Here is a 27,088-nt window from a genome sequence, read left to right on the forward strand (position 1 = left end):
CACAAGCAGCTCGAAACTCTGGGTGCATCGATAATGCCTCCAAACAGCTCTCACCCGCCTCCTCCGGGCAGGCCCCCATGCGCACCAACAGGATATTGGTTCTCTCCATAACCGAAACGCTGCCCGTCTCAACAGGGTCTGGACACATCAGCATTAATGATTCACGAACCTCAGTCACCTCCACATTTGCCTCTAAGAACTCCATTTTCACTGACCAACAACCGTCGTCTTTATAATCACCAGCACTGGTACCCCAAATCTCCAGTGCCGTCAATGTCATCAAGGGTAAAGGCTTCCAAAAGCGGTTATAAAACAAACTGTACAGCAACTTAACCGGTGCCCCGGTGCCGAGGATGGCTTTAACTTGACTTCCATCCATCCGTAACAACACCTGAGTGTGTGGTCCCTCTAAGCCTTCAGGAATAGAGTCTGTTCCTTGCGGGAGTTCCTTGGTACATTGCTGGGAACGTGCTCCCCCAGAGACCCCAAGCCGTTCCCCCACTGGGCCTCCTCTAAGTTTCCCGACACCTCTCGGATCAACGGAACAACTGATCCCCTTGACAGATCCCCCTGTCTCCGCAAGCAATTTATCTGCCCTCCTAACCAAAAGGGATACCCTAAAAACTTCCCACCAATCTCCTGCCACGGATATGATAAGCCCCCCAGCTGCGGCATTTGACTTCCAGTCGAACCACACGCATTTTCCCACACTTTCCCAGAACTGGCAGCTGTCACTTCGAGGTAATTGCGCCCGACAGTTCTAACAACGCTACCAGCCCGCCTACTCAAACTTTCAACCAATCCCTGTCGCTTTCCCTCAGCCAAGCACTGCCACTCACCCAACAACTGAGAGGTCTGCTCCGCCCCTTTAGGGCTGGACATTATTCCAACAACCGGGCAGAGCCCACCGTAGCTGAAACATCCCAACCTGTCACTCCTCACTCTCCAAACAGTACGGACAACCCATGGTACCACCACCATTTCGTCAGCGCTAGCCGGAACTCGAACAACGACCCACGGGCTACCAACAGCAGCCACCCCACCCAACACACATGCAGAGTCAACCGGCAATCGCACACCCACAAAGGCACACCAGCTCTTCGCCGCAGACACAATTCAAAGAGGGCGATCACACAGCTTCCACAGAAATCAAACCCGGACGAACACCCCCACAATGTAACCCCTGGGTCACCTCAGGCATCGCTCAAACTCGTTCTAGTCTAGGGGGAGCAGCCTTCGGCCCCGCCAAACTGGGTAATCAGCTGGTGTGGATGCTGTGTGATGTCCCCGCCTCGCCCAAAAACAGACAGTACACCTTATGCGATTAAATGAGTACAATTTATAAAGAGTACTATAACTAAGCGATTACTAACGATACAGTATATATGAATAAGAGAAAAAAAAGAAAAGGCGCCAAACTTATCAAAGTCCAAACCACTTCGTGCACAATCGTTGGAGCTCAATTACTGAAGTCTTCTGGTTTTCGATCCCCTCCGAACTCCTCGACCCGCCTCCTGGGACCCCCACGGTGGTCGACCAGACGCTCCACACTCCTCTGTCTCCGTCTCCTCTCCTCACCGAAAACCTTGGGCCGGGGACCCCCGCTCGGGGTCCGTACCGTCGCCCAGCTTCCAGCACCCCGTCCTCTCTCTCTCACTCCATCGCGCCGACTCCCCAAAACCCCCACCAACAATCAGTTTATAGTCCCAAACAAGCTTCCAGCACTTATCATAACAAAGACGCTAGCATTCCTACTATTAACACAGGCGCCAGCATTCCTACTTGTAACAAAACAAAGACGCCATTTTGATTACATACACAGTAACAAAGAAAAAGAAAAAAAAACCCCGTTACATTTAAATTCCTGGGTGTCAATATCTCAGAGGACCTGTCCTGGACCCATCATATAAATGTAATTGAAAAAAACTCACGACAGCACCTCTACTTCCTTAGAAGGCTACAGATTCTGCATAACATCAAAAACCTTGAAAAACCTCCATAGATGTGTAGTGGAAAGTGTACTGACTGGCTGCATTACAGCCTGGTAAGGGAATACCAATGACTTTGAACGGAAAATCCCTCAAAAGATAGTGGATTCGGCCCAGTACATAACAGGTCAAGCTCTACCATCAACTGAACATATCTACATGAAACATTGTCGTAGGAAAGCAGCATCCATCAAAGATCCTCATCACCCAGGCTATGCTCCTTTCTCACTACTGCCATCACGTGTAAGTGCTTCAGGCTTAGACCGCCAGGTTCAAGATCAGTTACGATCCCTCAACCATCAGGCTCTTGAACAAGAGAGGATAATTACACTCATCTATTGAGATGTTCCCATAACCAATGACTCGCTTTGAGGACTCTCTATCTTGTTATTTCATGCTCCTGATATTTATTTCAATAGTTTGTTGCCTTCTATGCTCTTGCTCTTTCATTCATCCTATTTACAGTTACTATTCAATGGATTTGCTGAGTATGCACACAGGAAAAAAATTATCAGGGTTGTATGTGGTGACATGTACTCTGACAATAAATTTTACTTAGAACTTTGAACATCACACAGCCTTGTTACTATAACATAACGCAATGTGAAACGCACCTCTACTTAACACATAGCCCTTTTACTGTCACCTTTTCATTTTGTTCTACCCATTCCTCACGTAGCATATTTTTTCCCTTACTTGGTTGTGAAGGAATGGGGAGGGAGGTTGGTTTGTTGTAACAGAAAATCTTTAAGCCTGCTACCTGTTCCACAGAACACTTCCTGTATTTTGTCTTTTTCTTCAGGTTAAAAGCTTTGCAGTTTTCTAACTTGCATCATGATATCATAGATGAACATCCCCATGTGCCATACAGGTCTTTGCACCATTCCCAACCCCACCAAAATAAAGTCCATAATTTGCCCTCAGTCGAGTGAGCTTACACTTTAGCTAACCTGCTCTTTTTACGGACATTATAAACTGCCTGGCACATCCATCCTGTCTTCTGTTTCTGCAATTATATTGAACACTTTAATTAGTCTTGTCGAGCATATCTCATCTACCACAAATCCATTTTAGATCTCTGATCAGCTGAAAATTTTCAATTGTTAATCAAGGACTATGACATTTTCCTGTTAAACTAATTCACTCCATAATTGTCCTCACCATCTCAGAGATATTGTTTGATCTTGGTACTGCATTGCTCTATTACCACATGTACCAAGACACACGAAATGCTTTCGTACATACTATTCCCATATATCAAATCGTTACACTGTCCATTGTAGTAGAACAAGGTAAATCAATGGCAATGCAGAATAAAGTGTAAAAGCCATGGAGAAAATGCAGTACAGACAGTTGTTCTCCGTTTTTCACAACTTAAACATGCACATTTTCTGAATTTTCCGAGTTCTGACAATGGTTCATTAACCTGAGACGTTAACTTTGCCTTACTCTGCACAGACGCTGACCAACATGCTGAGTATTAATTGCATTTTCTGTTTTAATTTCAGTGTCTAGTTCTTTGGTTTCCGTTTCATGTTTGAGACTGGAGTGTCAGTGGGTAGAGCAGCATCCAATCTTCTAATGGTTTGTAAAATAGTAATGGAAAAGAATAGCAGTGGTCCACAATTCAAAGTCCTACAGTCTAATTCTGATTGTATTACATAGGAACTTCCAAAAGGTGATTGGGGAGGCTGTTAAGGGATATGTGGAAAATAGGAAGTTTTTAAAAATGAAATAGCAAGAGGTCAGAGCTAGTTCATGTTGAAGTGATGAACAGGACTGGAAGGAATAGGAAACCCTAGTTGGCAAGAGATATTGCTGCTCTGGTCAAGAGAAACAAGGTACAGTTGACCCTCCTTATCCGCAAGTTCCGCATCCGTGAATTCAACCAACCGCAAATCAAGAAAACCCGGAAGTGTTCTTCCAGCACTTGTTCGAGCATGTACAGACTTTTTTTTCTTGTCATTATTCCCTAAACAATGCAGTATAACAACTATTTTACATAGCGTTTACATTCTATTAGGTATTATAAGTAATCTAGAGATGATTTGAAGTATATGGGAGGACATTCATGGGTTATTGTGGATTGGGATCGAAAAAAAATCGGAAGTTCTCTTACTAAGTAAGTTGGAACAGGTACATCCGGTATTATTTAGCGTCAGTTAGTCAAATGTTTGTCTTAGTATATATTTTAACTTTCTATGCATAAAAAACACTTAACGTATGTTTCAGCGCCGGGCTCAGGAAAGAAAGTTCCCAAATTCAATCCAGTGACAGATCGCTCCGAGCACGTTCTCTATCCGTGCCTGGTTGATGGGGAGGATCAAAAACCCAAAACCCAATAATTAAACCACTGCATTGCTTAGTAATAATTGCAGCTTTCATCAGGGCAGGGCCTTTCTCACTTTATCCTTTAAAACTGTTCCGATCATTGACCGACTATAGCCTAACGCTTTTCCAATAACTGAAGGTATTTCACCTCTTTCCAATCGCTTTATTATTTTCACTTTATTTTCAATCGTGATTGTGATTATTTTCGTGAACAGAAACACTGCGGATTCAGAGCTCTACCGCCGGGTCCTAATGTCCACCACACTGAGACAGGTTAAATAAGGTCTGGGTATCTGCTGGGTCCTAAGGTCCACCGTATTGAGACAGGTTGAATAAGGGATTTGAGCATCTGCATTTTTTGATATCCGCGAGGGGTCCTGGAACCAATCCCTCGCGGATAAGGAGGGCCAACTGTATATGTCAGGTACAAGGAAATGGGATCAAACAAATCCTTTACTATTGGTACACAAAAGGGAATCTGAAGGTTAAAAAATGAGATAGCTTTGGCAGAAACAGTGAAGGGTAATCCTAAAAGACTTTCCAAATATATTGAGAACAATAGAGTAACTAGGGAGAAAATAGGACCCTTATAGGTGAACATCTCAGTGTGGAGGCTTAGAGATGAGCAAGGACCTAAACTAGCCTGGAAAAAGACATGGATGATTGGGAACTACATCAGGTTAATAGTGACATCTTAAAATCAAGCCTATATTACAGGAGAGGTGGTGTTGGGAATCTTCAAAACACAAAAGTAGAACTATTCCCTTTGTTCCTAGGATATTGAGGGAAGCTCGGAAAGAAATTGCAAAGCCCCTCCTGGACATATTTGTATCATCAAAAGCCACAGGTAAGATGCCAAAAGATGAAGGGTAGTTAATGTTGCGCCCTAATGCAAGAAGAGCTGCATTGAAAAGCCAGGGAACTTCAGGCCTGTAAGCCTAATGTTAGAATGGCAAAACCTGATTAGGGATAGTCAAAAATGTGCAGAGGAAAACACACTTCACAAATTTGAGCTTTTTTTTTTGAAGAATTGATTAAGACAAATGTGGTGAGCTTAGTAAACATCATTTACATAGACTTTAATATGGTCTTTGACAAGATAGTGATTGGTAGGCTGGTCCAAGTTATATCACATAGCATTCAGGATGAGGTAGCTTGCTGGATACAAAATTGGTTTGATGATAGAAGACAGAAGGTGGTGGTAGAGAGCTGTTTTTCCAAACTGGACGCTTGCGAACACCAGTGTGCCACAGGGATCGATGCTGGTTCCACCGATTGCTCTTCATCATTTATATTAATGATATGGATGAGAATGTAGTTGCTTGGTTAGTAAGTTTGCAGATGACACTAAAATTGGTGGAAAAGTGACCTATGAAGAAGGTTATCTTGGGTTTCAATGGGATCTTTAACAACTGGGCCAGTGTGGAAGGAACAGCAGATGAAGTTTAATCCAGATTAAAGAAGTATAGAATTTTTGTAAAATAAACTAGGGCAGCATTTCCACAATAATTGGTAGGGCCCTGGGGAGCGTTGCAGAACAGAGAGACTTAGGGGTGTAGGTGTATAGTTCCTTGAAGGAGCCAGTACAGGTAGACAGTGATTTGACACACTGGCCTTCATTGGTCAGGATGTTAAGAACATGAGCTGGGATGTCATATTACAATTGTACAAGACATTGGCAAAGCCATTTTTGGAGTACTATGCACAGTTCCGGTTGCTCTTCTTATAGGAATGATGTCATTGAACTGGAAAGGGTGTATAAAAGTTACATGGATGTTACCAGAACTGCTGAATTTGGGTTAAAAGGAGAGATTAGATAAGCTTGGAATTTTTCCCTGGAGCAAAGAAGAATGAGGGCTGTCTCTATAGGAGTTTTATAAACTGATGAGAGGCACAGTATAACATCAACAGCCACAGTTTATTCCCAATAGGTTTAAATTGAGAGGGGAAAAATATAAAGAGAGACCAGAGGAACAAATGTTCCCAACAAAAAGTGATGTGCATAGAAAACAAGCTGCCTAAATAAGGGGGGGGGGGGGGGGGAGAAATACAATTACAACATTTAAAAGATATTTGAACAGGTATGCAGATAAGAAAGATTTAGAGATATAGGTCAAACGCAGGCAAATGGGACTAGCTTGGCTGTCATGGATGACCTATGCGGAAGGACAAATTTCCATGCTGTGCAGCTTACAATTTTACTTTTCTACACTATGCATTGTTGTAGGTACTGAAGAAAATTAACTTTTGAAGATCATTGTCAGGTGACCTGCAATATTCCATCTTTATATCCTTGAGATGAAGTTATTTGGTTTTGAGTTTTTGTCACTTTACAATACTAATTTTAATGATCTTTCAAAAGTCATCAGATTCTGGAATGGTTCCAGAGGACAGGAAAATTGCAAATGTCACTCCACTAGGAGGAGGAAGGGAGGCAAAAAAAAAGCAAAATATAGCCCAGTTAACCTGACCTCAGTAGTTGTAAAATTTTGGAATCAATTGTTAACGACGCACATGATAAAATATGCCATCGTCAGCATGGTTTACTTAAGGGAAAATCTTGCATGAGAAATCTGTTGGATTTCTTTGAGGAAACAACAAGCAGGATAGATAACGGAGAATCGGTTGATATTGTCAGAAGGCCTTTGACAAGGTGCAACACCTGAGGCTCCTCAAGAAGTTAGGAGGTCATGGCATTACGGTAAAGATACTAACATGGAGAGAAGATTGGCTGACTGGCAGGAGGCAAAGACTGGGAATGAAGGGAGCCAGTGACTAATGGTGTTCCGCAGGCATCGGTGTAGGGACCACTTCTCTTTAGGTTATATGTCAATGATTTTGAAGATGAAATTGATGGCACTGTGGCCAGATTTGCAGACAATATGAAGATAGGTGGAGGGGCAAGTAGTGCTGAGGAAGCAGGAAGGCTCCAGAAGGACTTGTTCATATTAGGAGAATGGGCAAAGAGATTGAAAACAGTGTCTGGAAGTGTATAGCATGCACATTAGCAGAAGGAATAAAAGTTTAGACTATTTTCTCAATGGGGAGAAAATTAAAAAATCCAAGGTGCAAAGGGACTTGGGAGCTCTCATGCAGGATTCCCTGAAAGTTCATTTGCAGGTTGAGTCGGTGAAGGGTAAGGAAGGCAAATGCAATGTTAGCATTCATCTTGAGAGGATTAGCACATAAAAGCGAGGATATAATGCTGAGGATTTATAAGGCACTAGTGAGTCTTCATTTGGAGCACTGAGCGCAGTTTTAGTCTCATTATTTTAGAAAACACGTGCTGACATTGGAGACAGTCCAGAGGAGGTTCATGAGAATGATTCTGGGAATGAAAGGGTTATTGTAATGAGGAGCACATGATGGCTATGGGCCTGTACTTGCTGGAATTTAGAAGAATGAGGGGGATCTCATTGAAACCCATTGAACGTTGAAAGACCTAGACAGTGGATTTGGAGAGGATTTTTCCTATAATGGGAGAGTCTAAGACCAGAGGGCACAGCCTCAGAATAGAGGGGCAATCAGAGATAATGAGGAGGACTTTCTTTAGCAGCAGGTGGTGAATCTGTGGAATTCATTGCCACAGGCAGCTGGGGAGTCCAAGTCATTGACTGTATTTAAGGCAACGGTTGATAGGTTGTTGATTAGTCAGGGACGAACAGTTACAAGGGGAAGGCAGGAGAATGAGGTTGAGAGGGAAAATGGATCAGCCATGTTGAAATGGCAGAGCAAACACTATAAGCTGAATAGCCTAATTCTTCTCATGTCTTATTGTCTTATGCAAAGATCTACAAGAGCCATGCCTGAAATCAAAGGGTACTTTGCAAGGCAAGATTTCCTGAAAATACAGAAGGTTTAAGGGAAGAATCAATGATGAAAGTTTCAGGATATTAAGAGGAACTGATAGGTTGGGGAGTCAAGGACAAAGAGCTATAAATTAATAATTAGCCAAGCATTTTCACAAGTCAAATCAGATCAGATCTCCATTCATGACTAAATATTAGTTTACTTGAAGGTTCTGACATACCATCATTTTTCTGTGGCATGTACCAATGCAATTTATATCATTTTAAGTTTTGAAAGGAGTTACATTGTCCCCATTCAGCAGCTTACCCAGGAAGCACTCTTCCACAGTAAAGTTAGTGAAATTTGAAAGCTTTTCCTTCAAAAAGGCTATGCATTTTAAGGTAATTGATACTTCAAAGAATTTTTTTTGGTTAGGCAAGACTATTATAGTTGTGGAACAATACTGGGAAAATGTATCTGGATTCCCTAACGGTTACAACCCAACTTAAGAGCCATTAGTATAATTTCTCTTTAAGAATGGGATTTACTGAAAAACCGAACATCCAGCTCAAATATGCACAATTGTGTGCATAGCGGTTAGCATTAGATCTTACAGTACCAATGACCCGGGTTCAATTCCCACCACTGTCTTTAAGGAGTTCGTACATTCTCCCCATAACTGCGTGGGTTCCCTCCAGGTGCTCCGGTTTCATCCCACAGTCCAAAGACACACCAGTTGGTAGGGTAATTGGTCATTGTAAATTGTACAGTGATTAGGCTAGCGCTAAATCAGGGGGTGCTAGGTGGCAAGGCTCAAAAGGCCAGAAGGGCCTATTCCGTGCTTATCTCAATAAATAAACAAAAACATTAAAATGGATCTCCCTAGTCAGGGAGCTGCACAGAATGGAAACAGACCATTCAGCCCACCACATACAACTTGACTAGTAGAGAGCCATCCACGCTACTCCCATCTCCCGACACTTGCCCTATACCCTTCTGTGCAAAAGTGATTCAAGTACTCATTTAGAGATTTCTTCAAAGCTGCCAATGACCGTGATTGGATCTCCCTCTCCAGCCGTGCACTCCAGGTACTCACCACTCTCTGGGTGAAAAAGGACTCTTCAGAATCTCTTCCCCACCACCGCCATCTTAAATCTACATCCTCACATTTTACCTCTCCCAACATGGGAATATTTACTTGCAGTCTACCCTATCTATAATCACTCAATTTTTATATACATCAGTCATGTCCCCCTTAACCTCCTCCCTTCCAGAGAAAACAAGACGTTGCTTCTCTCGTCTCTTCTTGAAACCAAATGCTTCATCCCAGGCAACATCCTTGTGAATCTCATCAACATTCTTCCTGTAGTGTTGTGCTCAGAAATGCGCACAGTACTCCAATTGAGGCGTATTCAAAAGGCATTTTATGACGTTGGTCATTACCTCCGTTTTTGTATTCATTGTCCTGACTAATGAAGGCCAATATCCCATTTGCCTACCCACGTCATCTACTTAGACTGCCAGGATCTCTGGACATTCATAAATCAATGTGTAAAGTACAGGAGTTGGGATGTAATGCTGAAATTGTATAAAAGTTGGTGAGGCCTTATTTGGAGTATTGTTTCCAGTTTATGGCACCTACCTACAAGAAAGAGGTAAATAAAATTGAAAGAGTACAGAGAAACATTTGCAAAGATGTTGCTGTGACTTGAGGACCTGAGTTATATGGAAAAGTTGAATAGGTTAGGACTTTATTCCCAAGAACTTTGAGGGGAGACTTGATAGAGGTATACAAAATTATGAGGGGTACAGATAAGGTAAATGTAAGCAGGCTTTTCCCCCCACTGAGGTTGGGTGAGACTACAGCTAGAGGTCAGTGGTTATGGGTGAAAGGTAAAACGCTTAAGGGGAACATGAAGGGGAGCTTCAGAGGGTGCTGGGAGTATGGAACGAGCTGCCAGTGCAATGGAGGATGCAAGGTCAATTTCAACATTTAAGAGAAATTGGGGTAGGTTGAGGAATAAGAGGCATATGGAGGGCTATGGTCCCGGAACAGGTCGATTAATGGTTCTGCACAGACTAGATGGGCCAAAGGATTTGCTTCTGTGCTATAGTGTTCTACGACTTGTACTCTTAAGACTCTATCATTCATCATATATGTCCGAACCTCACTTATTGAGATTCATCTGCCATATATCAGCCAATTTCACCAACTCAGTGGCTAATTTAATGCAAATTTCTAATCAGCCAATCATGTGGCAGCAACTCAATGCACAAAACCACGCAGACATGGTCAGGGGATTCAGATGGTCAGAACAAACATCCGAACAGGGTAGAAACGTGATCTAACTTTGACCATGGAGTGATTGTCGGCGCCAGTCAGGGTGGTTTGAGTATCTCAGAAACTACTGATCTCCTGGGATTTTTTACACACCACAGTCTCTAGAGTTTACAGAGAATGGGATGAAAATCAAAAAAACACTCAATGACTGGCAGTTCTGTGGGTGAAAATGCCTTGTTATTGAGAGGTCAGAAGAGAATGTCCAGACTGGTCAAGCTGACAGGAAGGTGACAGTAATTCATAACTACATATCACAACATTGGTGTGCAGAGGAGCATCTACATTAAGCAAAACGCGTCAAACCTTGAAGTGGGTGGGCTACAGCAGTGGAAGACCACAAACACATGCACTCGGTGACCACTTATTAGGTACAGGAGTTACTTAATGAAGTTGCTACTGAGTGTATCACTCAAGCTTAAGATGCACTTTCGATGACTCTGCAAAAGTTCACGTCATCTGCAGCCTTAGTGATCCACATATATAAAAGAGGCCTCAATATATTTCAGGTAAATGCTGGAAATGCACAACCCATCACAATAACTTTGATCCTGGCTTTCGACTTCAATACTTTATGTTAGTGCTTTACTATCCGAGACAAACTGTGTCAATTAAGACTCTTAACAAGTTGAGATGTAGTGAAGAGCTACATGTCATCAGTCAGGATCTTCAGCAGAAGTATCAGTACCCCAGAGTAAAGTTACCAAATCACAGATAACATTGGCCTCAATGTCAATTGCAAAAGTAATAGCAGACCCGAGATTTTCCGACCTTTATTTTTGGATACAGCATTGAACTGTCCTTATCTGCTCCTTTTGAAGACTGCAGGTTAAAATGAGTGCATCCTCCGGCTTTGGCAAGTTGGGCTGACTTTAATACATAATCATAATCCACACGAATGAAACCCTCCTGCAAAAGAAGGAAAATAATGTCTCGTTACCTAAAGTCTGAAACCACAACACGGATTCTTATTGTAAAAAAAAGCACTCTTTCATATTTAATTTTATACCTTTACCGAAGTACAACAATTTGCATCTAGGCATAGGACAGCACTCCAAAGTTATCAGAGACCAAATTGTAAACATGCATTAATTAAAAGGAGCAATAAACTATGGCTGAAATAGGTCAATTTTAATGACTGAAGCAAAGGATGATGGAGGAAAAGAGAAGAATTCAAGGGCATTTCTCTAAACCTATTTTTTTATATTCAATACCTTAATAAATATTACATTCATGCACCCATATGATATTCTTTGTAAAGTACAGAATGGAATGAAATTCATTTATACAAAGGAAGCTGCAGGAATCAATCCTGGAAAAATGAGCAGACTATCAATGAATGGTTCCATTCTGATAACATCATACCAATTTACATTGAAATGATATATGTCATTTGATCTTAAACTCAGAACAGCTTCAAAAAATTATTAAAGATTTGATGGACCAAATAATCTCATTCTGTTTTCAACTGTTGAGGCGAGGGCCTCCAGTCAGTTGACCATGGATATTATGTCCTAGAAGTCTAGGGAGCAAGCCTGGGGAGTACAATATGGAGAGCAAGCTGTTGTCCATGTAGCAAGCTCAGCCTCTCCACGCAACTGATGAACCCAAAGGAACGGCAGAGACCGATACAGTTTGGTACCAGTTTTCTACTACACTATGACTTAAAGATCCCTTGAAGTCATCCATGATTATGACTTAAGCCCCTTAAGATTTAGAAAACTTCTAAATCTCTGTCAGTAGAGAGAAACCTATTAGAATAGCTTACTGAATTGGATTTAACACTTAAACTCAGACACGGTCACCAATGCCCAGTTGAACCTGAAGGGGTACGCACAAGAAAATGTATTAAGAAGAAAAACGTCCTGGCCAGAGAGGTAGAAGCAGTAGAGTTCAAAGGTTCACTTATTTATTATCAAAGCATGTATCCCTATAAGACTCTGAAATTTGCATTCTCCAGAAAGCCACGAAACAAAGAACATGAAAGTCATTGAAACATCAAACCCACCCACCGCACAGAAAAAGAACAGCATCCCGATCATCAACCGCCCCCTCCCCTACACAAAATGGAACAGGAACATCACACCAAAAACTAACAGGTCATCAATCCCTAAACACCTTTCCCCTCACACGACAAACCGGAAAAGGAACGGGCAACAAAAAACACAGAATATCAAGACCATATCTGAAAAAAGTCCACAATCCATAAACACACTAGTCCAATCCATAACCTCAGAACTATGATACCATCCCATAATATCATCGACATTCATCGAAAGAGCGGGACACCAGGAAAGACAAAGAGGTTTGCCACAGCAAACCACACACCGATAAGCCACTCACTCAGACACCTTCTCCAGCAGCAATCAAAAGGTAAGTAGTCCATGCTGAAACTCTCATCTCAATGACACATGAGACATTGAAACATTCGCCTCAATGTCTCAATCTTCCACAACGCTTTAATTGGTGATTAATGGATGCTTTAAATGGCGAAATGCAGTCGATCACACAGTCTCGTAGTTTCTTTGCGTTGAGGCTGTCTGAGTATGCACTCGCTTCCTGGAATCTTCTCAAAGACAGCAAAGCACTGGCTCACTCAAACAATCTTCTAACCGTAAATTGCAAACTCGAGCAGCCCCAGAAACACATTCAAGGTAAAAACAAAATAGACGTGAAAGTAGTTAAAAAAAAAAGATATTTTTGTTTGCCATCTGGAAGATGTTAACCGAGGGAGCGTTGTACACTGGTGCCATCTTGACAGGAAGGGCTCATTGAAAGTACACCAAATGGGAAAGGGAAGGTCATGATCATTTACAGTAAGTTTGGAGGACTGAAACATTATAATTAAGGGGTTGAAGCCTGAAGGGAAAGTTTATGGAGGTTGAAAAAAAATCAGAAAAATAAGCACAGAATAGTCACATTTGGAGAAGACAATGGCATAGATTACATTTTCAGTGATAGGTCAGCCAGCTAAAGTAGGCTAGGCTAAAAAAAAGTGTAATCTATAACGGGGTGAATGAAACCACCGTTAAATAGCTGCCTGTGATTTGGCTCTAATTTCTAGACATCAAGTGACATAGGTCTGCACATTTTACAAAATGTATGAAGAATGTGATTATTTCTCTCCTCTACTTTGAAGTAACTTGGTTTCAATATGAAAACAGAATGTTCACTAACGGACAATTTTATTAACTATGAAAAGCAAAACAGGTCAATTTTAGGTCAGAGTTGTACAAGATTATCAAAGAGCCATAGAGTAAATGAATAGCTAGAGACTTTTTCCAGGATGGAAATGGCAAATATGAGGGGGCATAATTTAAAGGTGGTTGGAGGGAAGTGTAGGGGGATGGCAGAGGTAGGTTTTTTGTCTATACGCACACAGTAGTTGGTGCGTGGATCACACCACCAGGAGTGCTGGTAGAAGTAGATACATAGGGACATTTATGAAACTCTTAGGCGGGCACATAGATGACAGACAAATGTAGCAGGGAAGGACTAGATTGATCTTAGAGTAGGTTTAAAGGTTGACAGAACATTGTGGGCCAAAGGGTCTGTACCGTGCTGAAATGTTCTACGCTCTATGGAATGATTCAGAACAGCAGGATAACTCCTCCCGTTCAATGAATTCAAGTTGTACACATCTCTGTACCATCTACATAAATGCAGATTTAATGTGACTGAACAATTTAAACATCTCCCTCCCCACCTCATTCTCATAACTTTCTTCACAGTAACCTGACTACTGACATTTATCAAACATTGCCGTAGTTATTGCAACCACTTATGGCCATTAAAAGAAGTTGTTGAAAAATGGAATTAAAGAAAGTGTAGCCATATTTCCATAAGCTATGAGTCATCAGGTCACAAAGAATCTGTGAATATCTTCTAACAATTGGGATGCTTTTAAATAAAAATATAGGTGCAGCAAGCTACCTCCCACATTGATTTTAGCTGCTATTCTGAAACCACTGAATGACATTTGGTGCCACACTGATTTCAGTTGAATTTATCTCAGTTCAGTGCTATCCATTTCCCCGCCCCCACCATCCTCTACTTTCCAAGACGCCTACAGATTATTTGAAGAGCGAGAAACAAACAGATCCACATACAACAGAACAACTTTAAGCCTCAAAAGTGTTGAAAATACAAGTCAATTATTCGATACCCCTGACGCTTGAATTAAATGACGCTTGATTTTGCTGCCCTTAGTTCTTGGTCAATGTTCTAAAACAGACTGGAGTTGACAGAGGTTCACAATGGTCACCTGATGAAATCTGAACTGACACAAATACTATGAGCTCACTTTAAATCCAATTACGCAGCTACACCACATCAATACCAGCCCAGCCAATAGACGCTGGCGTCCCTTATTCAGAAGTACTGCAAACACGCAGCAGCCCCTTGCCCGTGAAACAAGAACCCACGCCACTATTTCTAACACCCACGCTCAACCATCATCCCTTCTCAATAGCTTCCAGTTGACAAGTTGCCTTGCTGCTTTTTTTAAATGAATCCACTCCAAACAAAGTAAAATATTGTCTTATTACCAGCCAATAGAATTAATCGCAAAATTTTAAAACACAGTAAAGCTTGCAATAGGTTCCCTTGGTGACTGAAAAAGAAACTGATTCACAGTGGAGAATTTCAATGAGGAAAAAATCGTCATGTAAAATTGAGATGTGCACAATCACAGCCTCACAATCAAAAGGTAAATAACTTATAGTTTTATTTTTCAGATCTTGACTATATGAAAAGAACATTAAAATAACTTAAATTGAAGTGGAAGAACTTTCAGCATTTAAGTGACGAGTAATATTGTGGGTGGATAAGTAGTGTTACAAAATGGATGAACTAATAAACAATATTTACCCACAAATCGCCAAATGCTAATTCTAAACATCCTGCCACTCCCTTTAACGAGTTTGAACAGTCTCCCCGTGACCCCATGGGTTTCTTCCAGGTGCTCCAGTTTCCGCCCACAGTCCAAAGACGTACCAGTTGGTAAGTTAATTAGTCAATGTAAATTGTCCCGTGATTTAGCAAGGGTTAAATTGGGCTATTGCTGGATGAAGTGATTCAAAGGGCCTGTATCTTAAAAAAAACGATATAGTGGCATTAGCGTGCTTTCTTCAATCTCTGTAACCTCAGTTTCTTTGAAGCCAATGGAATCAAATTTCAGAGGCAGAATACAAAATATCATCCTGTGTGACTAATGTTGCCCACTAGGGAATGCTTTCTGAGAACAGAATCTTTAAGTCAGTGTGTAGCAAAAAACAGAATGGGGTTATTTGGTCCATCTAGTCTGTACTAGTTCTCCTGAAGTTGTTCTCAGTCTACATGGCAAATAGAATACACTAAGCTATTCTACTGTTCGGCACATACCAGAGAGATTGAGCATGAAGCTTTCCGAGTCAGTCAGAAGCATGAATGACTTCAAGGGAAAGCGAGCCAAATATGACAAAGGAGAAGTGGGAAGATATATGGATAGAAATGAACAGAGCAAGGGGCAGCTCACAGGTCAAATAGTCATTCCTGGATTTGAAAGCAAAACTGAAATGCCACACAGCACAGAGCCATAAAGACTAGGGAGATTATAAATTAAATCTATGGTTAATTGCAATCTTCATCAACCTATGTTTTAATCCCTTAGGAACTCAGATGCAGATAGCACCCTCAGACACTGACAGTTAACTAAAATACCCTGCGGCAATCCCAGTCTTAAAGTCTTCTAGTCAAACAACTAATTCCTTAAAGAGCATTTTGGAGATTTATATTTCCTTTCTAAGTCTGTATCCTATTAAATAAATTGTAATCTTACTACAGAAAATCCTCTTAATTTGAGCATTACTCTACCTCAGAATTAACACAAGCCTCTGAGCAATTTGGAACGCAGCAGTTCATTATAAAAAGGTAGGGAATCTCCATGAGTTAAACAGTTACCAATGGTACGTTATCCAATGATGAAAGAATATACTTATTTGAAAACAGCCAACAGATCTAAATTAGATGAAGCTAATTTAGTAAATGTCCTCCTTACCTGCGGTTAATAACACAAGTACAGCATAATGATTGCCTGTTACACCACTGGCACTTAGGGCAGCAGTGAAGGCTCTCCATCTCTGGCAGTGTTCAGGGCTTCCTTAATCACGTCAGGAACCTCCTTTCAGTTTTCACTACTGTCAGCCATGCAAGTCCCAGGTGGAGACACAGGAATACCACCACACTCAGTTGTAGGATTCTTCACTGCTGTTTCTATAGAAACTTTGTTTTACCAGTCAGGGTTGGTAGCCCTGAGCAGATCCCCCGAACCTGGAGAACCGGTGGACCACTCTTAGTCTGTCCTCTACACTTTGACCTGCTTGGCATGGGTGATGCTAACAAGAGCCAAAGCATAAAGCCCTGATTCCAGCTGACATAGCTCTTCAGGCCATTGAGGCACACAAGCCTCCAAACCTCGACAAGGTTGTGGTTCTCTCGGAGGACAATTATAGCATTCAATGACAAGAAAGAACGTCATTTATTTATTAATTTAAATAAACACAGACCCCTGTGACTAGCTTCCCAATCCCCACCACCTGTGATTTGGATTGAGGCATTTACCTGCTCAACATACAAAATACGATTTTAGTTGCCCTAATCTGTTCACAATGACTCAGCAAGTTTACAAAGTTGCATCAGACGTGGCTGTCATTATGAACTTCCAAATAAGAAAATACTTCACTTTACCACACCAGCTTTGCCCCGGGTTGTTCCCAAGCAGCAGAATCCGACATCGTGACCTTGGAAAGCTGATGCGTGATCCTCCAGTTTGTCAAAATCTACAATTTCTTGAATCTGTTCAAACAAAAATAAAATTAAATAAAAAAGAAAACTAAAATTCATTTTAAGAGAATAAACAGCAAATTTAAAACATGAAACTTAAGGTTTATTTTTTTTTCCACCATAGCTGAGGTGTTAAAAACAAAAACAGCTTAAGTTTTCTAGTAAAGGGCAAGCTGCCTGCAGGAAGAAAAATTAATCAGGACATCTGTTTAAAATTGCCTTATTGAAGAAATGAAGATTCAAGGAATGATTTATCCCATTTCCTCCTCTGTCGGTAGACTTCACTGCTTACACTCCAAATACTAGGTAAAGTGACAACGGATTATTATTGACGTTTAACTTTACTATACAAATCAAAGATCAAGACTTTGAAAGATGCCATCTGACTTGGTCCGGGCTATAAAGGGAAACAGTGCCTCAGCTGTTCAGTGCCTACTTATTGCTAAGTTACAGCCTGCTATTGACAATAGAGGAATGATCCAACTGTTTGCAACTTCGTGGTACACTATACTGCAGCACCAAATTATAAAACTATAATAAATAACTTATTATTTTTAAAAGATGAAATCTGTATCATGTTCCTCAGTGCCAGAGTAAAATTAAAAAAACTTTCAGAATCAGAATTAGGTTTAATATCACCAGCATATGTCATAAAGTTAATGAATTTCATGGCAGCAGTACAATGAAATACATGATAGAGAAAAAATATTGAATTATACTAAGTATATATATCTATTAAATAGCTAAGTTAAAAATTAGTGCAAAAAAAAGCTTCCAGTTAAGATGGCTCTACCAAATGTGTGAAACAGCTCTCTGATAGTTAAAAAGATAATAAATCAGACCAGAAACATCACTAAAAATACCTTTTCTGATGTAATTTTGTTTATTCTTTCTACTTTTCTTCTAATATTTGTATATCTGTACACAGGTAATGCTACTATGACACTGTAATTTCCCTTGGGATCAATAAGCTACTTATCCAATTTGTGTTAAATTTTCTCCGCATTGAGGAGCGAGTGATGGCAAGGCAAGTTCAGGGGATGAGCCAAGATGGTGTGTTGCAGGATCACTGCAGATGGAGTTCCGACACGCGTACGACTTGCACAGGTGCGAAGTGGGATCACTCTGGATGCTGAGAGAAGTCAGGGCTTGGGGAAGAGGAGATCTGGTGCCCATACAACCAACCCGGGTGCAAGATTGGATTGCTCTGGGTGCTGAACTGATCTGAAGGGGTTAAGAGCCACTTCGGACTGAACGACGAAATCTGGGCCCAGAGTGAGTCACTGGGTTGCGTGGTCTAGGCCCGGAGCCTTTCACTGCTTCCGGATCCCAGTGCGAGGTAAAATTCACTGTTCAGACAATTTAAACACCAGCCCATATCGGAAGCAAGAGCAGATTTCACTAGTTCTTCACAATGTTCATTCCTCCCTCCAGGGTGCCAGAGCCTTTCGCTGTTCTGTTGTTTGGTCAGTTTAAACAGCAGCCCAGATAGACTGAAGACAGTGTTGGGATCTGGGGCAAGAGCCAATTTTGCTTGTTCTTTGTGACAGTCGCTCCTCTCTCCATGGCACTGTGCTGCGTGCCCACTTATATGATGTACTGATAAGTGAGGCTTTGGGCCTACTCCGGGCTGCTCCAGGGTTCAGATCTGAGGACTCAGTTTTGGTTTAGAATTGTGTTATTCGCTTCAATTGTTTGCAATGATTTGTATTTTTTTTCTTTCTCTTGCACTTTGAGTGTTGATCTTTATTTTTATTCTTCTTTTTCTTTAATTGGCTTCTTTCAGGTTTCTTGCTTTGTGGCAACCTGTGAGCAAAAAAACCTCAAGGGTGTGTAATTTACACATTCTTTGATAACAAATGTACTTCAATCTTGAAATCAGATGGCAAAGGGGAAAATGCCATTCCTGGATCACTGAGTGTGTGCCTTCAAGCTTCTATACCTCCTACCCAACGGTACCAACGAGAAGAGGGAATGTCCTTAATGATAGACCCTGCCTTCTTAAGGCACCACTCCTTGAGATCTCTTGGACATTAGAGGCTAGTACCCATGATGGAGCCGAATAACTTGACAAGTTTCTACAACTTACTTCGATCCTGTGCAGTAGCCCCTTCATACCAGATGGTGATGCAGCCAGAATGCTCTCCACAGTACATCTGTAGAAGTTTGAGCGTTTTAGTTGACAGACCAAATCCCCTCAAATTTTCAGACTTGCATAGCATATAAACATGTACAAACAAGCTGGATGAACTCAGCAGGTCGGGCAGCATCCATGGAAACGAGCAGTCAACGTTTCAGGCCAAGACCCTTTATGTTTACATAGCATATACCTTGCTCTTCCTCCTCACCCGTTTGAAGCCATGTGAGTTAACCCGACCTGTTCCACTTATGACTGTGCTTTCAACCATAAGTCAGCCTTTTAAAGACCATTAAGACATAAGATCAGAATTAAGCCATTCAGACAATCAAGTTTGCCCTGCTGATTTGTTTTCAAACATTGCTGATTTATCTTCCCTCTGAACCATTTTCTCTGCCTTCTGAACTTCTATTTCCACCTCCCTTTCCTGATTGCAATCTTTTCTCCCAGTCATTGGTATGTAGATTTTCTGATTATTATCATCTTCCTGTTTGTCAGTGCTTGCTTTTCAGAAAATGTGCTATCTACCTCATTTTACAAGGACTACATATCAACAGTACATCACTGGCAATAAAAAATATATTCATATTAAAGCCAGTATGTATTCAGGATAGTTCTTTCTTAAATGAAGAGACTCCATCCATCTAATGCCTACTTGTCCCAATGTCTCCCCACAACACTTTTCAATGCCATGGACCCCTACCATTAATGTTATTAACCCCTGTTTTATACCAAAGTTGACTGAATGCAATTTGCAAAAATAAAATTATAACTGCTGAAACAGTAGAAAGACTTGGTGACAAAAGTGAGGAAATAACATTGCAAGCAATAAGTCTGGCAATGCCCATCAAGTAATGCTTATATCAATCCAACTTCATTTCGACATGTTGGTTTCGCTTTTTTTGCAATACATGCAAAATGCTGGAGGAACTCTGCCAGAAGGATCGATAAAGAATCTTGGCTGAAATGTTGACTGTTCATTCCCCTCTGCAGTTGCTGCCTGACCTGCTAAGTTCCTCCTGCATTTTGTGTGTGTTGCTCTGGATGTCAGGGTAGTACTAAGGCACAAAGATGGAAGATATAATATGTACGCTACCATAAATGAGAGCTTGATTGCAATTTCTCAACTAATTACATTCCAATGTAAGAATTAACATTCAGGTGCTCCTATGTTATACAATTATGTGGCTGTATGGTTAGATTACTATATTTACTTTTTCCATAGGAAGTTAAACTCAAAATTAAATAATATAGACACACAGAAATGTGATTGTTACTGATGTGCCCTCCAAAATGGTACCCGCATCTCGTTAGTCCTGACGAAGGGTCTCGGCCCGTAACGTCGACAGTGCTTCTCCCTATAGATGCTGCCTGGTCTGCTGCGTTCCACCAGCATTTTGTGTGTGTTACCCGCATCTCTTGACTGAATAAATAAAATTCCTAGAAGCTTAGTTCTCACATGAGAACCATTTCAGCCAATCTAACAGAGCTCTTGTCAAACTAATCCAACCTGGTTCCTAGACTTGAATGTTACTTCAAGTGATACTTTTAAATGTTTCTGCTCTACTACCCTTCAGAGATTCAAACCCTCAGCATACTTTGGGTGAAGATAAATTCAACTTCCTCCCAACAATTACCTTGAAATTTTATGAGCCTAATTAGAGTTTCAACCATTGATTAATTTCTCATTTGTACCAGTCCTGCTTATTTGCTCTTCAAAGTAAACTGAAACCTTCTGTACCATTATAACATCATTGAAACCTACCACATTTTCATACATTGCATCCTCAAAAGTTAGCTTCCTACGTCCGATCAGTGTGACCTTGGAGAAGAGCTGACTTGTCAAAATCTCCTTCAGCAGTACTTTTCCCGTCTCCCCTGAAGCTCCGAGAATGAAGCAAGATTTATTTAACATTTTATAGGTTTCTTGGAGCTTGTTGATATCCTGAGACATTCTGGAGTAAAACAAGAGCAGTGAATGGGAAGCATCAGTTCCCTGCAATTATTAAATGCATATAGTTTTAAAATTGATGGTAAGCTAGCTTTCACTGCAAACAATCATCTGGAACAGGTTATCCTGTAACCTAATTTTACAGTAACACTGAACGAAGTATTTGTTAAGGTACCCACAGTTTCACTGCTTTTCTTCATCAAGTACCACATAATCGTTGATTTGTTTTTGTCACATCTTTAGTGTCTTGTTTGAAAGACATCAAGTCTAACAGTGCAGAGTAACAATGTACTGGAGAATCAACCTGGATACTTGTGCTTATACCCTTGAACCAACAGCCCTGACCCAAAAGTTAGGCGTTAAGGCTGGCACTAACACGATAAAAGGACAAGGTGGACTTTGAGACATTCTAGATGGGTACACCTGGGTACAATATTAAAAGCACAAAACCGAACTGATGACTTTCATATTTTCTGTTCTTCCTCTTCCGAACACTAATAGAGTAAAACCCTGATAATATGATAGCTAGAAAACCCCTGATAGTTTGGTCTTTTGCCTCGTAGGGGTCTCGTTTCCCATGCTCCCTCAAAGCTCACGCAGGTCCCGTTTCCCGCACTCCCTTGAAAACCAACAGGTGTACTGGAAAAATTTATTATACTACTGTCTAAAATCTTTAAAACACAAACAAATTTGTGTTGGGATATTAATAGGATATCAATTTAGTCCACAAATATCAACCAGATCAGCAAAGTGCCAAGTCTAGTAGATTAACAAAGTTTTACACCAATTTACCCATCAAGGAAACAAAAATGGAAGACTGGTTAGAGGGAATGGTTAGATTAATCTTAAGGTAGGTTAAAGGTCCTGTACTGCTCTATGTTCTAATAGATCATTTCCTGCACACTGAGACCTGCACTAATTTAAACTATCACATACACATAGTTTTGACTCATGCTCATAATACGTCCCATTATCCCTTAAACCCATCCCTTCTTTTTTTTTTAAGACTTCGAGTTTTCACTGTATTTTTCTTTAAGAAAGCTTCTGCTATAACATAAAGGTTGAAGACACATTTCCAATTTAGTCAGCTTAGTTATAATTTGCAATGAATGCAAGAAGCTACAGGGAAATAAAACAAACTTAGGTAGCACTTAGACACAGTCAAATAAACTAAGTGTCTCAAATTAACAGGTTTCTTTAAACCACCACAGGGAAGCACATTGAAAGCCCTCACTGCTTTTTGGGGGGGAATATTAATGGTGCTAATTAAAAACATAAATGTTGTGCATTTTGAAAACTCATAGGCGCAGGCTGTAAGAGTTTTCTTTGACAGCCACTTGGTTTGGAGCGTAACTTGCTTCCAATCCAATTTCACAATCTTTTAGTTAGCTGATGCAACCAGTGTAGGACCCAAAGTTTCTGCCACGGGCCAGTTGGAAACATCGAATAACTATACTCCTTCGATCACTTATCTTGTGTTTCCACATCTTCCTGATGAAGTGGCATTCTGAAGGCTCATATTTCATTTTCAGGCGTCTTTGCTAGGTGTTCCCACGCTTAGGTGAAGACGTTAGGCTTTGCCAAAGCAGCTTTGGGAACAATTTAGAACCATAGATATTAAACGAGCCAACACCATTTACATTCGACATCTACACGTTCACCTTTAAAAAGATGTACACAACATGATAATGTTTTCTAAAATCTTTATCGGAAGTGGGGAAGAGCCCCAGAGAATGACTAAGCCTCCTGTACAACCTCCCACTCCTCACGCCCTGCTGCCCTACGCTTACCTTTCACTCAGCGAGGCTCCTGGATCGGAATTCTCTAAGTAGTACAGTAAATAAGCCAAAGAAGCCACTAAAATGCTGACTAAGAGTACCGCATTACACCCGGTTACTGCACGAACCTTAAGGACCGGCATTTCCTCTTCAGCAGCTGGCGAAGGTGCTGCCGCCTGTGCTGGAGGACCGCCGGTGGGAACTGCAGCCTTGCCGCGAACGCCCCATTCCCTCAGTAAGAAGCTTCAGTATTTTAATCATAATTTTGTCCTCAAAGAAAAACTTGCTAAAGAGAACCTCATTGACTTATATAAAACAAATTCATGATTCCAGAAGCTTTTTATTGTTCATATACAGTTAACACTGCAAATGTTCTTAAGGATAATTCATTGTTACCTAAATTTTAAATCCCCATATTTTCAACTGTGGATCTTCAATCTGTTATAAAAATCGATAAAAAGTTCCATTGCAGAGGGCTATCTCAAACGTTAATTATAATAATCGAAAACAAATGAAATGCAGATACTTAAAATATAAAATAAAGCAGGAAATGTAGAACATTCAGATTAACAGATCTATGGATCTGGAATCAAGAGGTAACAAAATATCAACAGCAACAATTACAAAAAGAACGCATAAGTCTTTTGGCCAAACAGGGACGAATGGGACTAGCATGGATGGGCATCTTGGTTAGTGTGAACGAGTTGAAGAGCATGTTTCCGTGCTGTCTTGCTGTGTGAAAGGGGGCGGGAAATGGTGTTGAGCGCTAAGATCCACCATCATCTTGTTTAATGACAAAGTCTTCTCAGAGGGTCAAAGGGCTTCTTCATACTTCTATTATTTATGTTGCTATGATACTTTCTATTCCTGATTACAATACTGGTTGAGTACTCCTGATCCAAAATGCTTGGGGCCAGAAGTGTTTCTGATTTTGGATTTTTGTCCAGATTTTGGAATATATAATGAGATAGCTTGGGATCACCTTCATTTCCGAGGACTACCGGTAAGCAGTCTTTGTCTTACACTTGTCCATCGTACATACAGTATGTGTTTAACAGTGAAAATCATTACATGGCCGTTAATATAATGGAACTATAATGTGTGCTGGGTGACAAAACCCGCAGAGCAGCATCGGGAGAACACCTGAATCAGCCGTTGAACAACAAAGCTGACGGGCTTTCCGTCTCCGCCTACAGTGCCGCGCCTTGATTAAAGCGTTATAGTGCACCCTATTTGTATTTTACTTTCTGTTTGTTTTCATGTAAGCTATAAAAAATAATCAGTACTGTAGACTTGTTTAGGTGTTAGATTTTCATCGGTGATGATCTTCGCAAACTCAGTTAATTTCTATAGGAAGAAGTCCTATAGAAAGTTCTATAGGAAGAAGGGTTTGCAGTCCTGACGAAGGGTCTCGGCCCGAAACGTCGACTGTACTTCTCCCTATAGATGCTGCCTGGCCTGCTGCGTTCCACCAGCATTTTGTGGTGTTCCTTGAATGTCAAGCATCTGCAGATTTCCTCGTGTTCAGTTAATTTCTTGCTGCTTCGTGATCAGCAGAGGCTTTATCTTTAATTTTTTTATCTTAAAAAATTTAATTTTCTTAAATTAAATGCCTTTTCTTAAATTTCTGCACAATTACCTTCAATTTCCAGTTCGTCATGATAGATCTTTAATTGTTTCATGATCAGGATATCGTTAAGCGGTGTATGCTTATTCCGACACTGACGAATCCACTCTTTCAAAACATATCCAAGAATACTTTTCGCTTTATGCAGTTTTTTTCTATTTTTCAATAACTTCTGTTCATTAAATTTGCGAGGTCACTTCTCAGAATTGTCTTATCATGTGCGGAGATCTCTGCACATCGCCTGGAACCTTCACTGTGTCTTATGCAGGTCATGTCCGCACTCCAAAAAAAATAGGATTTTGAATCCTGGCGGGTTTTGGAATTTCAGATAAGGGGTACTCAGCCTACATTTGAAACAAGTAAACGTCTCTATAGAAACAAATTATATAAAATGTTCCCTCATGAGAATAAAATGCTGAATTTTCAGACATTGAACTTTGGATTTGCCTGTTCATAACAGAGGCAAGCTCTCAATCAAATATCACCATCCTAAAACAGGAGTATAGTGGATCAATACTGATAAATGTTCCTACCCCCCCCCCCCCCCCCACACACACACACACACACACACTCCTGCTCTCTTCGGTTGTCCATCGAAATCTGATCCTTACAGAGCTTCTTCAGCCCTCCAGCTGAGCGTCGACCATGATGTAGCTGGCTGTATAACCCTCTGCGGGGTAGCCGACATGGGGTGGGGGGCGTCCTTATTACGTGCCCCATCCACTGCAACTGACGCTGGATGATCATGGCCTCAATACTTCCGCAGTTGGTCTTTACTAGTATTTCAGTGAGGTAATTCCCAGGATGCGCTGAAGGCAGCTTATGTGGAAGCGCTCCAAGGACATGATGTGACGGTTGTACTTCACAGCCATAAAGGAGGGTGGTGACACAGACCGCTTGGTATACCGCGACCTTTGTGGAGGGACGAAGGCTCCTGCTGTGAAAGTCTACGCCGAAGTCTCCCAAAGGCAGCTGACGCCTGCTTAATGCGGCTCTGGATGTCGTTGTCAATGCCGCTAACCTCAGAGAGAATGCTCCCCAGATATTTGAAAGATGGCACTACTGACAGCTTTTCGTCATCCAACAGTGAAGGCAGGTAGGATGGGTGGGACACTATTGGCAAACCACTTTTGCCCCCCCCCCCCCCACACACACACACACACACACACACACACACACACACACACACACACACACACACACACACACACACACACACACACACACGCCATACTCAATAGGCAGGTAAATTACAAGCAGATGTGTCAGGGAGCTCGCTGCCAATAAAACTGATTTGATCACTGTTATGGACTGAGAGTGGGAATGGGGGAGGGAGAGGGGAAGCATGGTAGAGAAGAAGGGAAGAGAGAGGGGAGAGAGTGGGAAGTACCAGAGAGACGTTCTGTAATGATCAATAAATGAATTGATTAGGTTTGGAATCAAATGACCTTACCTGGGCACTTAGGGCTGGGTGTGCCACCTCACCTGTCCCACACCCTGCCTGCAGTGCTCCACCCTCACCGTTCCCAACATCCTTTGCTCCCACCAGATTTACAAACTCACTCTCCACTCCACGTTGACAAATACAGTACTGTGCAAAAGTCTTGAGCACCCTAGCTGTGTATATGTGCCTGTGACTTTTGCACAGTACTGTATTATCTTAAATTTTCCCGTCATTGTTTATTCACTAAGTGAAAAAAAATTAACCCAACCATGGTTTCTGCAAAAAAAAAATTACAGCTAGTTACCAAAAAGGTTGGTCTCATGAAAGATACTGAAGGTTCCCAAGCCATGGTCTGTTGGCCGCAGTCTTGCATAAACTCAAATAAGCAACAAAGCATCATAAAATCTTATACCTGGATGGTGATGTAGAAGGCATGGTTGCTAAATGTACTTTTGACCCAAAATAAGTCTGTGAAGAGATCACAAGGAGGCTACAGAGGGTGATAGATATGTTGAGTGAGTGAGCAAAAGATTGGAAATGTATTCAATTATTCATTTTCACAGGAAGAATAATGAATATCTTATCTAAAAGGTGAGAGTTTGAAAAGCTCTGAGGGGCAAAGAGATTTGGCCTTGGAAATAGACAACTGGTTGTTGTCTTCCAAAATTTTAAAGATACTGGAACACTTCTCATTGATTTGAAGACTGTAAATGTTATCCCACTACTTTAGGAAAAGGAAGGAACAGCAGACCAGCAGGACAATTATCAGCACAAAGGTAAATGCTAGAATCTATTATTAAAGAAATGTTGGCTATCACTTAGAAAATAACAATAGCAATGAGCCGAGTCAAAGCAGATTTATAAAAGAAATGTCATGCTTGAC

General features: G+C 41.1%; 1 protein-coding gene across 2 annotated transcripts in view; it reads right to left on the reverse strand.

Annotated features, from left to right (window-relative positions):
- The window catches only part of htatip2 (HIV-1 Tat interactive protein 2), a 36,235-nt gene extending 12,898 nt beyond the window's left edge, over positions 1-23,337 (reverse strand). Inside the window, exons 1-4 of one of the 2 annotated variants that reach the window (XM_073049752.1) lie at positions 23,263-23,337; positions 21,171-21,360; positions 17,173-17,280; positions 11,218-11,355 (exon numbers count right to left, since the gene is read on the reverse strand). In XM_073049752.1, coding sequence (XP_072905853.1) covers positions 11,218-11,355; positions 17,173-17,280; positions 21,171-21,359 — 435 coding nt within the window. In that variant the 5' untranslated portion in view covers position 21,360; positions 23,263-23,337. Of the gene's footprint in view, positions 1-11,217; positions 11,356-17,172; positions 17,281-21,170; positions 21,361-23,146 lie in introns of both variants that reach the window. The other variant, XM_073049751.1, reaches the window with a different exon arrangement.
- Positions 23,338-27,088: the final 3,751 nt, after the last annotated feature.

This window comes from Hemitrygon akajei, chromosome 6 (assembly GCF_048418815.1).
Source record: "Hemitrygon akajei chromosome 6, sHemAka1.3, whole genome shotgun sequence".
In the NCBI taxonomy this organism is placed as follows: domain Eukaryota; kingdom Metazoa; phylum Chordata; class Chondrichthyes; order Myliobatiformes; family Dasyatidae; genus Hemitrygon; species Hemitrygon akajei.